At 44.0% G+C, this 12869-nt stretch overlaps 1 protein-coding gene across 1 annotated transcript in view; it reads right to left on the bottom strand.

The window, feature by feature from the left end:
- Positions 1–12869, bottom strand: part of pappaa (pregnancy-associated plasma protein A, pappalysin 1a) — a 281514-nt gene that overhangs the window by 187293 nt on the left and 81352 nt on the right. The window contains exons 8-9 of the mRNA XM_085965833.1: positions 10465–10593; positions 2997–3088 (exon numbers count right to left, since the gene is read on the bottom strand). Coding sequence (XP_085821959.1) covers positions 2997–3088; positions 10465–10593 — 221 coding nt within the window. The remainder of the gene's footprint in view (positions 1–2996; positions 3089–10464; positions 10594–12869) is intronic.

The following is a 12869-nucleotide window of genomic DNA, read 5'->3' as shown; positions in this document are numbered from 1 at the left end:
AAATGACGTATGAGGAGAGATTGGGTTGATTGGGCTTATACTCGCTGGAGTTTAGAAGAATGAGAGGGGATCTCATTGAAACTTATAAAATTCTGACAGGACTGGACAGACTAGATGCAGGAAGGATGTTCCCGATGGTCGGGGAGTCCAGAACCAGGGGTCACAGTCTAAGGATAAAGGGTATGCCATTTAGGACAGAAATGAGGAGGAATTTCTTCACCCAGAGAGTGGTGAACCTGTGGAACTCTCTACCACAGAAGGCAGTAGAGGCCAATTCATTAAATATATTCAAGAAGGAGTTGGATATATTTCTTAAGGCTAAAGGGATCAAGGGATATGGGGAGAAAGCAGGAACAGGGTACTGAATTTGGATGATCAGCCATGATCACATTGAATGGCGGAGCAGGCCCGAGGGGCCGGATGGCCTACTCCTGCTCTTATCTTCTATGTTTCTATGTCATCTCAATGATTAAAACTTAGAAAGTTAGATACAGACCTTGGATAAGCCATCAGTAGGAACACTGTTGTATAACTCGGTCATAATGTCGCGGTTCTTACTAAGAATGTGAGAGGACAGTTGCTACATTGTATGTTCGAACATTAATAATAGATGGGTATTTCTGGCATTTTCAACATTAACTGCAATGTAAATAAAAATAAGCCTGATGACTCAACTGATGGGTGCCCTGCCCAGTACAGAGCTGAGCCATGTAAAAGAGGTATGCGTCAGCTTTAATTCCCCAGTCTGTCCTGAGTTAGGTGATCTCATCTGGGGAGTGGTAAGCTCACTACAATTGGTCTTAGTGCCCTGAAGTAGTCAAAGGGAAATATCAATCCAGGATCCTGCTCCTGATTGCTGTCATAGGAACATAAGAATTAGGAGCAGGAGTAGGCCATACGGCCCCTCGAGCCTGCTCCAGTGACCCCCTCCTAGAAATTGGGCATGTGTGAGACAGGATTGGGTTTGGTGGTGATGCCCCACTGTTGAAAACTCCTTTGACGCTCAATACCTAGGCTCGTGCATGAAGAATGGCGACTTTAGTGAGGTAGCAGAAGGCAGATGTAGCCTTTGGAACCTCTCAGGAGAAGAGAGAAGAAAATTGGCAGAGATGAAACAAGAATTCCAGTTTTATTTTTAAATCACTGATCAGTGTACCCTTCACACACAGTCCCAACCACATAAAAGACTTGTAGATTAAATAGAACATCAGTTAACTGGCAGGACACACAGGAGTTCTTTCTTTCAAGTAAAAGACACTCCCAACCTGAGATGAGGAAAGATCCCAGAGCACTCGAAGGTCTTTCCCACACAGGAAAACAAGCATGATATCTTGTGTAAGTATAGAAAGTTGAATTGGCTGTTTGTGAATTGACTTGCTGTCTGTCAATCTCAGGAGTGAAGTACTTGAATTTTGTTAAAAAAAAAAGAGGAAGGTGTCACTAAATTAATGTGCAAAAGCAAACACTGATTAAAAATCTTTAATTCTGTTGGTCAAGAAAAAAAACAGACATTGCTGCCAAAAACAGAACGAAGCAGTAAATGATTAGTGTGCTCCATCTATCTAGGTCAAGATGGTTGACTAAGTTGCTAGTGATTAAATAACATGATATTGCATTGACGTAAAACAGTCCTTGAATCAGTTTTGGATTTGGACTTAGCGTTATTTTCGAGAAACTTGAGAAATGTTTGGTCTAGGAATGGATTATGATGCATACACACGGGAGATTCAGCTACTGATAGAAATGAGTGGAATCTACTCCTTAATGATGTTTGGTAAAAAGCCACCAAGAGAAAAGAGGATTTAAAAGGAGATTGCTGGCTCACATTATGGGAATGCCAGGCCTTGCTGCCCAACAGAGGCCATACGTTTTCAATGTAAAGCTTATCAGAATATATTGATTAGATGTGATTTGATTAGAGGGAGATGAAAAACAAAAGACAATTGGATTACAGTAATATCGGCCTTTGAATCGTGGACACACTGCAGATTCATAGGAAACCGATTCCATCCGGAAAAATAAAGGGAGCATCAAAAGTGCTGTTGGTAGAAATAAAAGCTTTAACTTTCCACATTATAATCCTTTGCGTATGACCTGTAGGACCCCTAGTAAGCTTAAACACAAATTCATGGATAAATTTAATTTTGTTGATAATTAAATTGCATAATACCAGAGATCTAAATGTATTTCGATAACCAATTAAATTGTTCAGCTTTTAAAGAGCTTATTTTTTCTCTCTACCAGTGTGCTTCCTTCTGTAAAAAATATTGTGTTTATCCCCAATGTAACTTCCTTTCATAATATAAATATACAACACAAGTCTTGTAGGTTTTTATTCCAAAGCTGCTGTGCTCTATGATATCTTAAAGGTCGTACAGACTTTTTGCCAAGATGTGATGGACAGATACTCTGGAAAATGAGAATGATGGCACAATGTTGTTTGCAGTCCACATTCATATCACACTCATAGTTAGTTCTCAGCAGATCTGACTCTTAAATAATTGCCAGTATTTATCACTAGCATCTGAAATACATTCCTATACACTAAGAACTTATTTGAATGACGTGAGCCATCAAACAATTTGAGCTTTGCCAATAATTAAAAGGAGTGTGTGTTCTCATTAACCCAGCAATGGTTTATGTGATGAAATATTCCATTCATCACTGCCTGTGACTGTGGTTGGTTTCAGGTTTCTCCTCACCATTGTATTGTATATCATCACTGCCTGTGACTGTGGTTGGTTTCAGGTTTCTCCTCACCATTGTATTGTATATTGGAATGTATGGAATGTGTTGTGTGTAGGGCTCCGCCCATACCTGGCCTCTATGTAAGCCAGCTCAGTCTGGCCTCATATCCAGTACTGCAGAGCTCCAGATGGAAGATACCTCTCTCCACTGCGTGTTATCTTCTAAGTTAATAAAAGCCTTGTTTTGTTCCGCTAACATCGAGTCTCGGGATTATTGAGGCACATCAGTTTACATGACAGGATACCTACCCACACAGTTGAAAGATGGTTCCTGGTGACATAAACTAGAGCAGCCATCGCCATTCATTTTGTTCTTGTCATCACATTCTTCTCCCAGATTCCTGGAATCAGACCACAGAATGAATAATGAGTAATTATTGAATATGAATGATAACGAAAGCTGTTGGCGTCCACAATTCCTCTGACGTTCTACGGTTTCAATTGTTGCATGGCACTCTTTTGAGACATCGCTGGCTTTTTGCAGAACGATCCTCTGAGCATTTCCCACAAGTGTTCCTGCTGTGTACAAATCCTACCAATGCACTTGACGAGCACTGTGGGCAAAATGAACCATGGCTAAGGCTAACTGGGTGCTAGCTTTGGTGCCACGCCGAAGTATCCAGCTACTGGTGGAGCTAATTCATTTTGCTCTTTGGTGCCAAAGTATTTGCCTCTGATTAACTCGCATTTTACAGTAAGTTCTCTTAAACTAAAACTATGATTGATTTAACAGCTCTACATGTGAATGGTTATTTAAACTGTCAGCCAAAACACTCCTATCATTGTTTGTTTTCCTGGCAAATACGCCGGGGAAATTAGTGTGAGGCTTTTGAGTGGCTTTAAGTCTGAACTGAAGAGGAGTTTGGTTCCAAAAGCAATCATGTTTTATTGATTGGTTGCCAATTCGGCAACACTCTGTTTGGCTCCTGAAGCCAAAGATATTTTTAATTGGTGCCAAAATTGGCTTAGTAGATGAAGGCTACTATTTGACTGTGGAGGGCCTGAGAGGCCTACTGAATATAGTGCATTTTTGCCAATGATTATCCAAGTTTTACTAGTCTCCATGTAATGGGTAACTGTAGATTGTCATCAGTGAAATACTATGCCCTTCTGAATCAGCAAATGAGTCGAGCACTCACCCTCAATGATGCTTTGCCTCAGGAATCTGTGCAGGCTCCTTCATTATTCAACAGCTACATTACAGACATACCTGACACAATTTTGCATGTTCATTTACGGTGACAACATTGCCCTCACGACACAAGGTAGCAACCTCGCCACCATAGGCCAGACCCTCTCTAGCGACCTGACGTTAATGGCAGAGCCCTTTCAATACTGGCAGCCCCACCCCGATGCCTTCAAAACCGTGGTAACAGCCTTTTACCTAAACAACAAAGTGGCCAAAGAACCACCTAATGTCACGGGTCTGAAACGAGCCTTATCCGAAGTACTCGGGTGCCGATGCACGCACACCTCGAAGAGCGACTCTAGCACTGGAATACTCAGCTGCCGAATATTGTGCACCAGTCAGGGCAGACATTTCACGTACAAATCCTTTGGATGCGCAGTTGAATGTCACGCTGTGAATCAGAAGTGGATCACTAAAATGGGTTGCCTCCTGTGGCACATAGACCCGCACCTAAAATCTGGACAGACAGACCTACACCTCATGATTACAATCGTACCATGGTCAACCTGAATTTACAATTTCATGAGGACCTCCAGAATCTTCCAAAGGCACACCTGAAATCTCACATGCCTTTTTGGGATCGGGCTAATGCTCTTAAAGCGTCCCCATTTAATCCTAAGGCACACTGGAAAGGGTTCTGGGATAATGTTAATGTCCCAAACAAACACCTGATTGCTGATCCCACAGAAGTTCCCAGGCTTCAAACTACCCTGCAAACAATGTTATCTATTGAACCATTTCACAAAATCACATGGCAGATGTGGTCATTTCTTACAGCTCTGGAATTTGAGAGGCAACACACAATGTGACCACGGACTCCAGCCCGCTTCGATTGCTTGCTGATGTATATGCATGTGTGTGTGTGTTTGTGTATATGGCATTACACTAACTTCAGGGGTTCAGTTAATGAACAAACCAGCTGAGTTATCCTCTAAGAGTTCTGAACCCTTTGACTGGATTAATGGGCAGGATCTTGCTGGAGGGGGGCATCACGCGGCATACGCTGTTAGTTAGACTTTTTCCTGCACCCTTCAGTGCAAAACATTTTTGCACCTAAACTTGCTGGAAGAGTGAGCTGATAACGGTGCGGCAAGGGCAAGGGAACGGTGCGGCAAGGGCAAGGGGGCATCTGGGACCTCAGTGAAGGGTGGGACCAACAGTCTATCTCCTTAACCAATGAGATCTAAGGATTGAGAAAGAAACAGAGGAATGGTTGAGAAGGAGGGTGAATTAGAGTCAAATCAAGCACAGAAAGAGAAATATAGAGAGGGAAAGACAGATTGGATTAAGAGAGAGAGAAAAAGAGACAGAAAGGAAAAGTAAGAACAAAAATTAAAAATTGAATTTTTAAATCTCTAAGAACAATTTACCATCTGAAGGAATAAGAACATAAGAAATAGGAGCAGGAGTAGGCCATTCGGCCCTTCAAGCCTGCTCCACCATCCAATAAGATCATGGCTGATTTTCTGCCTCAGCTCCATTCACCAGCCCTATCACCATATCCCTTGATGCCCTTACTAGTCAGAAATCTATCAACTTCTGTTTTGAATATACCCAATGACTGAGCCTCCACAGCCCTCTGGGTTGGAGAATTCCAAAGATTCACCACCCTCTGTGTGAAGAAATTTCTTCTCATCTCAGTCCTGAATGGCCTACCCTTTATCCTGAGGCTGTGGCCCCTGGTTCTAGACTCCCCAGCCAAGGGAAACATTCTCCCAGCATCCACCCTAGCAAGCCCTATAATAATTTTGTATGCTTCAATGAGATCCCCTCTCATTCTTCTGAATTCAAGAGAATACAGGCCTAGTTTACTCAATCTCTACTCATACGACAGTCCCGCCAACCCAAGAATCAATCTCGTGAACCTTCGTTTCACTCCCTCTATGGCAAGTATATCCTTCCTTAGGTAAGGAGACCAAAATTGTACACAGTACTCCAGGTGTGGTCTCACCAAGGCCCTATATAATTGGAGTAAGACTTCTTTACTCCTGTACTCAAATATTCTTGTAATGAAGGCCAGCATACCATTTGCCTCCCTAATGGCTTGCTGCACCTGCACATTCACTTTCAGTGACTCATGTACAAGGACATCTAGGTCCCTTTGAGCATCTGCATTCCCCAATCTTTCACCATTTAGGAAATACTCTGCCTTTCTGTTTTTTCTACCAAAGTGGATTACTTCACATTTATCCACATTATATTCCATCTGCCATGTTCTCGCCCTCTCACTGAGCCTGTCGAGATCCCCTTGAAGCCTCTTCACAACTGACACTGCCACCGAGCTTTGTATCATCAGCAAATTTGGAAATGTTATATTTAGTCCCCTCATCCAAATCATTGATATAGATTGTGAATAGCTGGGGCCCAAGCACCGATCCTTGTAGTACCCCACTAGTCACAGCCTACCATCCTGAAAAAGACCCGTTTATCCCTACTCTTTGTTTTCTGTCTGTTAACCAATTCTCAATCCATGCTAGTATATTATTAATGAAACGCACAGTTTAAGTTGTTCAATTTCTGGCCCTCCCGTTTGGGGCGATAACTTCTCAGGGAGCTCCGGGCGAAAAAGATTTGCTGCTGTCGGGAACTTCCGCTTTAGCGCTCCAAGAGGGAAGTGGAGCTAAATCAAGCGCTACCACTTCCCTTAGAGCGCTAAAGGGAGTGAGAGGGGTGGTATCGGCAGAGCACTGAGCAATGTTCAGGGCAGCGCTGCCATCTTTACAGGCTCCTTCCCTCCCTTAAAGGGAAGGGCCAATGCTGCATTGAATGAATCTTCAGGCTGTGTCTGTTGGGCGACGGCACCTGCACATAGCAGCCCCAAGCACTCTAAGAGAGAGCAGGGCTGAGCAATCACGGGGGCAAAAGAAAGCAGGAGGCACCAGAATGGGGACATAAATAAATTTTGCCCTACCTGACCACCACTGCCTTTAAATCGCGCTCTCCAAGCAGCCAGCCGAGGTGACAACTCCTCCTGCAGCTTTCGTTGTTGACGCTCAGCGCTGCTGCAGGGGGTGGGAGCGAATATCACTTCTGGGGCGCTAATGGGTTGCTGCGCACCGGTTGACGGCACGATCTTCAGGGCACAAGAGGGCGAGGCGGTAAGTCTTAGCGCCAGCGCAAACCCACCAGGGAAGTTCACAGGCGTCGGTGAATTTGCCGCGCCCGGTCGGTAACCCCTTAGCGCCCTGTTACCGCCCACCCCCTCCCCCGCAGGCGCTAACCCGGAGGCGCAAAGCAGGGGAATTTCTCCCCCTTCACCTTCTGTGCTAAGTTTAATGGGGAATTCATGTGCAAATGCAGCAAATTCTTAAAAATAACGGGGAGGCTAAGGGCGAGATGCCTCTTGTACAAAGCAAATAGCAAGTTCTGGAGATTCGCAACTCACGGGGTATTTCTTCATTCCCTGAACTGGCTGGCCCATTAGCACATTAATAACAGCGTGCGTATTGACACGCCGTTATCTATCCAGCAAGATCCGGCCCATTGTCCTGTGATCCGCTGAGAGTGTTCCACTGTCCTGTATTTATCAGGCTGGGGATAAAGACCAAACTGATCAAATTAGATTCCATAGTGTCAAATTTCTTATGCTTTAAGATCCTGGAACAGCCTGTAACAGCCCATTCAGCTAGTTTTATCTGCCATATGCTACCCTGGGAAAGCTTTGGTTCTTCAGCAGAGGCAATCTGCTGTGATCCAGTTTTAAGTTTTTTCAAGTGACTCGAGTGGCATTATCAATGCCCAGGTTTGCCGAGCATTCATCATTAATGACACATTCTGTCATTAAAACTCTCTGAACATCGACTAATACTCACCAGAAACCCACTTTGTTTTTATAGCTCTCCCATTCTCATGAATCCCCGAACAGTATTTGTTGTTATACAAATTTCTTTGAGTCTGAATCGCTGATCCTGGGCCTAATGAAGGGGTTTATAAGTTTACACCCAGAAGTTAAGATGTGTAACCATCTCAGTTACAACTTGTCAGTTAGCTGTTGAGAAAAGTGTGGCGAGTCCTGGTTAGATTCATGTGGCTGTTCCTGCTGTGTGAGCTTAACTCAGGAATATTTGAGTTTTTATTACGATCCTATACAATTGTAAGTTACAGCTTAAACTATTACGGTACCTATTTACTTGGAAGGCATTTAAATGTTCAAGTGATAAGCTCTGGATTTGTGGAAATAAAGCAGCTTGGATTACACAACTCTTGCTCTGAAATGAATGGAATATATTAGCTGTTTTCTCTATGCTTAGCTAAGACATAAAACTATGTAACACAGTTGGTTAATGGAAGTACTTTTTTTAACATAGACTTTTGTATGTTAGGGAGTGAAATAAATTTGGTTATAATGTAAAAGACATTGTGCCAATGTTGGGAAATGATTTCAAATGCATTTACTAACTTTGAAGAGGTAATCTGCTGAGTACTCGCGATTGTTAGATTGGGCGACAGAGGGAATTGTTGCAATGTGTTGGTTATTTTGACCCTATGTATTTTTATTTGGGAGGGGGTGGGGGAGATGGGATAGCAGCTATGGGCAAAGATAACTGGAAATAGGATAAACTGTAACCGACAGACCATTAATCACCGTAAGAGTTCAAATCCAGGAGTCTCTTCATTTCCCAGATATTCTGTGTTCCATCACTTCAACACTATCTTAAGATGAACTTTGTCAGAATAGGATTAGTAAACTATTTCTGCCTCTGGAAGCTGTGACACCGGGGATCATCTGACTCACTGAATGAATATATTGAATATTGAATGAATGAGTGGTGTCAGCTGTGGCTCAGTGGGTGCAAGTCCCACTCCAGGGACTTGAGCACATAAATCGAGTCTGACACTCCAGTGCAGCGCTGAGGGAGTGCTGCACTGTCGGAGGTGCCGTCTTTCGGATGAGACGTTAAATGTGAAAGGTGCTATATAAATGTACACCTTTCTTTCTTTATTGAAGGCCTTGCTCCAATTTAATACAGTTATTTAACTAATATTCCTGTTTATACTGCACTTAAATAGAAAGAAAGACTTGTATTTATATAGCGCCTTTCATGACCACCGGACGTCTCAAAGCGCTTTACAGCCAATGAAGTACTTTTGGAGTGTAGTCACTATTGTAATGTGGGAAACGCGGCAGCCAATTTGTGCACAGCAAGCTCCCACAAACAGCAATGTGATAATGACCAGATAATCTGTTTTTGTTGTTGATTGAGGGATAAATATTGACCAGGATACCGGGGATCTTTTATGCCCACCTGAGAGAGCAGACGGGGCCTCGGTTTAATGTCTCATCCGAAAGACGGCACCTCTGACAGGGCAGCACTCCCTCAGCACTGCACTGGAGTGGCAGCCTGGATTTATGTGCTGAACCCACAACCTTCTGACTCAGAGGTGAGTGTGCTACCCACTGAGCCATGGTTGACACTTACGCCAAAAATAAATCTTATGCCTGCCCTAAAAGTACCAGTTATTGTTGCTGCCAGTCCAGGTTTGTCTTTAGGAAGAGGTGGTTTATATTCATTAATCTTCATGCCAGTCACCACCTCACAGTTTCTTGGGTACTGCTAAGCTGTTCTCTGGTGCTGAAAAGACCTGTCAGCCTCACCTTTTCAATCAAAATAAAATGCTAAGAGAAAAGCAGCCTATGGAAATTGCATTGTACGGGACACTTGATTTGTGCACAGCACCGTTGCCTCTCCAGAGCAGTAGAAATGGTCAACCTAACTCAGCACCGCACCACAGAAATCAAGCGTGTGCTATAACATCAGGGCCTCTACAACAAGGATACATCTGCACTAACCACCAAAGGAGGGGAAGTGTTGGGAACTAAAATTGTTAGCGCCCCCCCCAACTGGTCGCGATTGCAGAGGTGGGCAGCGATGGCGTGCCGGAGCAGAGAGGCTCAAGGACCAAACTAAATTCATCCTCGGGCTTCGTCGTCATAATTCAGCGAGCTGCAGGAGCAAACCGGGCACCCAGAGGCAGCCCACCTGTCGAGGCCCAACAAATTTTGGCTGGCGCCAAGCCCACAGGTAGAGCCTGGGTGGGGAAAGCGATTGGTGGGAGGGGGGGGGGGTGAGGGCAGGTTGGTAGCGGCCCACAGTTGTTCTGTGGAGCCAGGAGGAGCATTCCTGCGACTTCCAACTCCACAAAAACAAAGTTTAGTAATGATCTGGAGTGCCTTTTCTGAGCAGCCTCCAGCGGTCCCTTTAACGATCGATTGCTAGGTAGCTCAAGATCCAGAAATACTAGTCAGATCTTGCAATCCGCAGGTCTAAACAAATTACAAGTCCGGGTCCGAATTGCCAAATTCTAATTGTATCGCCTCCAGTGTTGACCTGTCTGTGATCCCACTGCACAGACCAGGGATCAAATCTTGGACCTTCTGGCCCACTACCTCATTGGACCAACTGGTCCATCAAGGGAGTCCATCTGAATTTTTACGTTTGGAAAATAAAGCCCAGCCACTGTTAATTTAGCAGTTTAACAGTTTACAATGAGGCCACCCAGGGTTTGGCTTACTTTAAGTAAACTTACCTTTGGATCAATCCATCTCCACAGTAAGCAGCTCCATGTACATGTTTCAGTTCTGGGGAAGGTTCACTTTCATCAGAGCCCATGGCAACCACCACCTGATACGTGTACAAAGTGCCAGGCTTTACATCCCTGAGGACACAAAAAAAAAGCACGATAAATATACATTTTCTTTCTTTTTGGTGCTATTACAGGTTTCCCTGACTTTCAATGGAACCTTCCTGATGCATTTGGTGAACAGCTGCAATATTGTCCTGGTCGAGTGTCCTAAGCACCCACATTAGGTTGGTTCCTTTAGTGCTAGGGGAAACTCTCGTTTAAACGGCACCTAAATATCCGGAATTCTCGATTAACCGGCAAAATTCTCACTCCGAAAACAACACCTCAATAACCGAAAACAATGTCTTCGAGACTCCCGCGGTGGCCGAGTTAGTCAGTGGGGGTAGTTCTCCAAACTGCCACTACTCGGCTTCTTGGTGCTGTTGGAAGTTGGAACACCTCAATACCCCTGTAACAGGAGTCTGACTCTCCCGCGCCGCCGGTAGTCTCTTCCGATCCGCCATTTTACAGGGGTACTGTGTGTCTCCCACGCTGCTGGTAGTCATTGCATTGCATTACCCTCAACTGGCAGTACTGTACTTAATCAAGCATCTTTCACCATCCATTTAACACAACATTCTGTAGGTGAGTACCTAATTACAGTATACTGCACATTTCTTGATTTTTTAATTTTTCTTTGTTAAAAATAGCCTCGGTAGATAACCCTCTCCGTCATCCGGAATTTTTGATCAACCGGCACCATCCCGGTCCCGTCGGTGCCGGATACCAAAGAGTTTCCTGTATTTCTGAGCAGCTCCATTTCATGAAGAGACATAGGCCTCCGTGCAATGCTGCCCTGTCTAATTCACACTTTCTGTTTCTTCATATTCTACACAAGCACTACTTTCCATGGACCACAGAAATACTCAACCGCACTTTATGCCGGTACACTCTCCATTGTCAGTCTGTGAACTGCTTGTCGTGTACTTGGGCACAGAGGTATAATGGGTGGCACATTTTCAGACTGGCTGTGAACTCATCGGCAAACGAAAACAGGAGAGTTTGCTCGTCTCTTTGTGCTTATATATATACATTTTCCCTTTTGATTATTGCACTGTTTAGTCTTGAAGGAATCCACATCTGAACTATCCCCTTCCAGGTGGCGGGGGGCAGGGGTAAGTGCGCGAGAAGCAAACAAATGGTCTGCTGTCTCTACTGATATTTATTTGAACCTGTAATTACTATGCTTGTAAGATCAAAATTTAAATTCTATATACAGGCATTTTGTGGGCACCTAACTTTACCTTTTATTGCCACCTGTGAAAGAAAAAAATGGCACCCAAGATCTTTTGAAAGTGCGGCCACATGTTGAGTTGAAGAAGTGAGTTGTGAACTGAAATTAATTTCCCAAAGTACAACATCAGACAGCAGCTGGCCTCTAGAATCTGGGCACAGCTGAGAGTTAAACCAAATATTTATCTGCTGCCCTTTGCTTTAATAGGTTTATTATCAGAGAGCAGTGGTCGGCAAATCGACTCATTTACCGCCATACATAGTGCGTTCGTTCTACAATTGATATTCAGATCAGGCCAGAATGGACACACAAATCCTGACACTTTAGATTCGTAATCAATTCTCGGTCCAAATCAAGTGTCCAGGATTGCACGATGTCCAACTTTTTACACTGGAGTTTGAATAGAAACTCCTCTTGTCCGAGATTAATAGCCTTATTTTCAAAACAGCTGCAGTGCTTCAGCAGCGTTTGCAGATGCTGTTTTTCTTGTCCTTTTAGTACCATACTCATTCTGGTTACAGGTTAGCAAACAGAGGGAGAGCGCAACAGCACATTTGTTGAAGTGGTGATTTTGTCACGATTACTTTTCGGAACGTGACTTGTAATAAAAGTTGAATTTGACAGAGTCTGCTGCGGTGCAAACTTGCCCCAGCAGCTAAATATGGTGATGTTGTAGCAATGTTTCCTGAGTTACTTGGTTCCTGGAAACACTTCTCCCCCCCCTGCCCCACCACCACACACACACTGAAATGGTACATTTGTTTAATGCAGCGTGTTGTTATGATCTGGAATTCACTGCCTGAATGGGTGGTGGAAGTAGACTCAATAATTACTTCCAAAAGGGAATTGGATAAATATTTGAAAAGGATAAGTTTGCAGGGCTATGGGAGAAGGAGCAGGGGAGTGAGACTAATTGGATAGCTCTTTCAAAGCCAGCAGAGGCACAATGGGCCAAATGGCCTCCTTTCTATGGCTTATAAATGGAAAATTTGCTTCGGTGATTGTTCTACAAGCGCTACTGCCCGTTATGTGCAATATCAGGACCGTGGCCATGTATGGAAGACATTGAATTTCC

Source organism: Somniosus microcephalus, chromosome 23, assembly GCF_052327205.1.
Source record: "Somniosus microcephalus isolate GS21.2 chromosome 23, FLI_Smic_1.0, whole genome shotgun sequence".
Classification (NCBI taxonomy): domain Eukaryota; kingdom Metazoa; phylum Chordata; class Chondrichthyes; order Squaliformes; family Somniosidae; genus Somniosus; species Somniosus microcephalus.
This window is presented reverse-complemented; position numbering and strand designations above follow the sequence as displayed.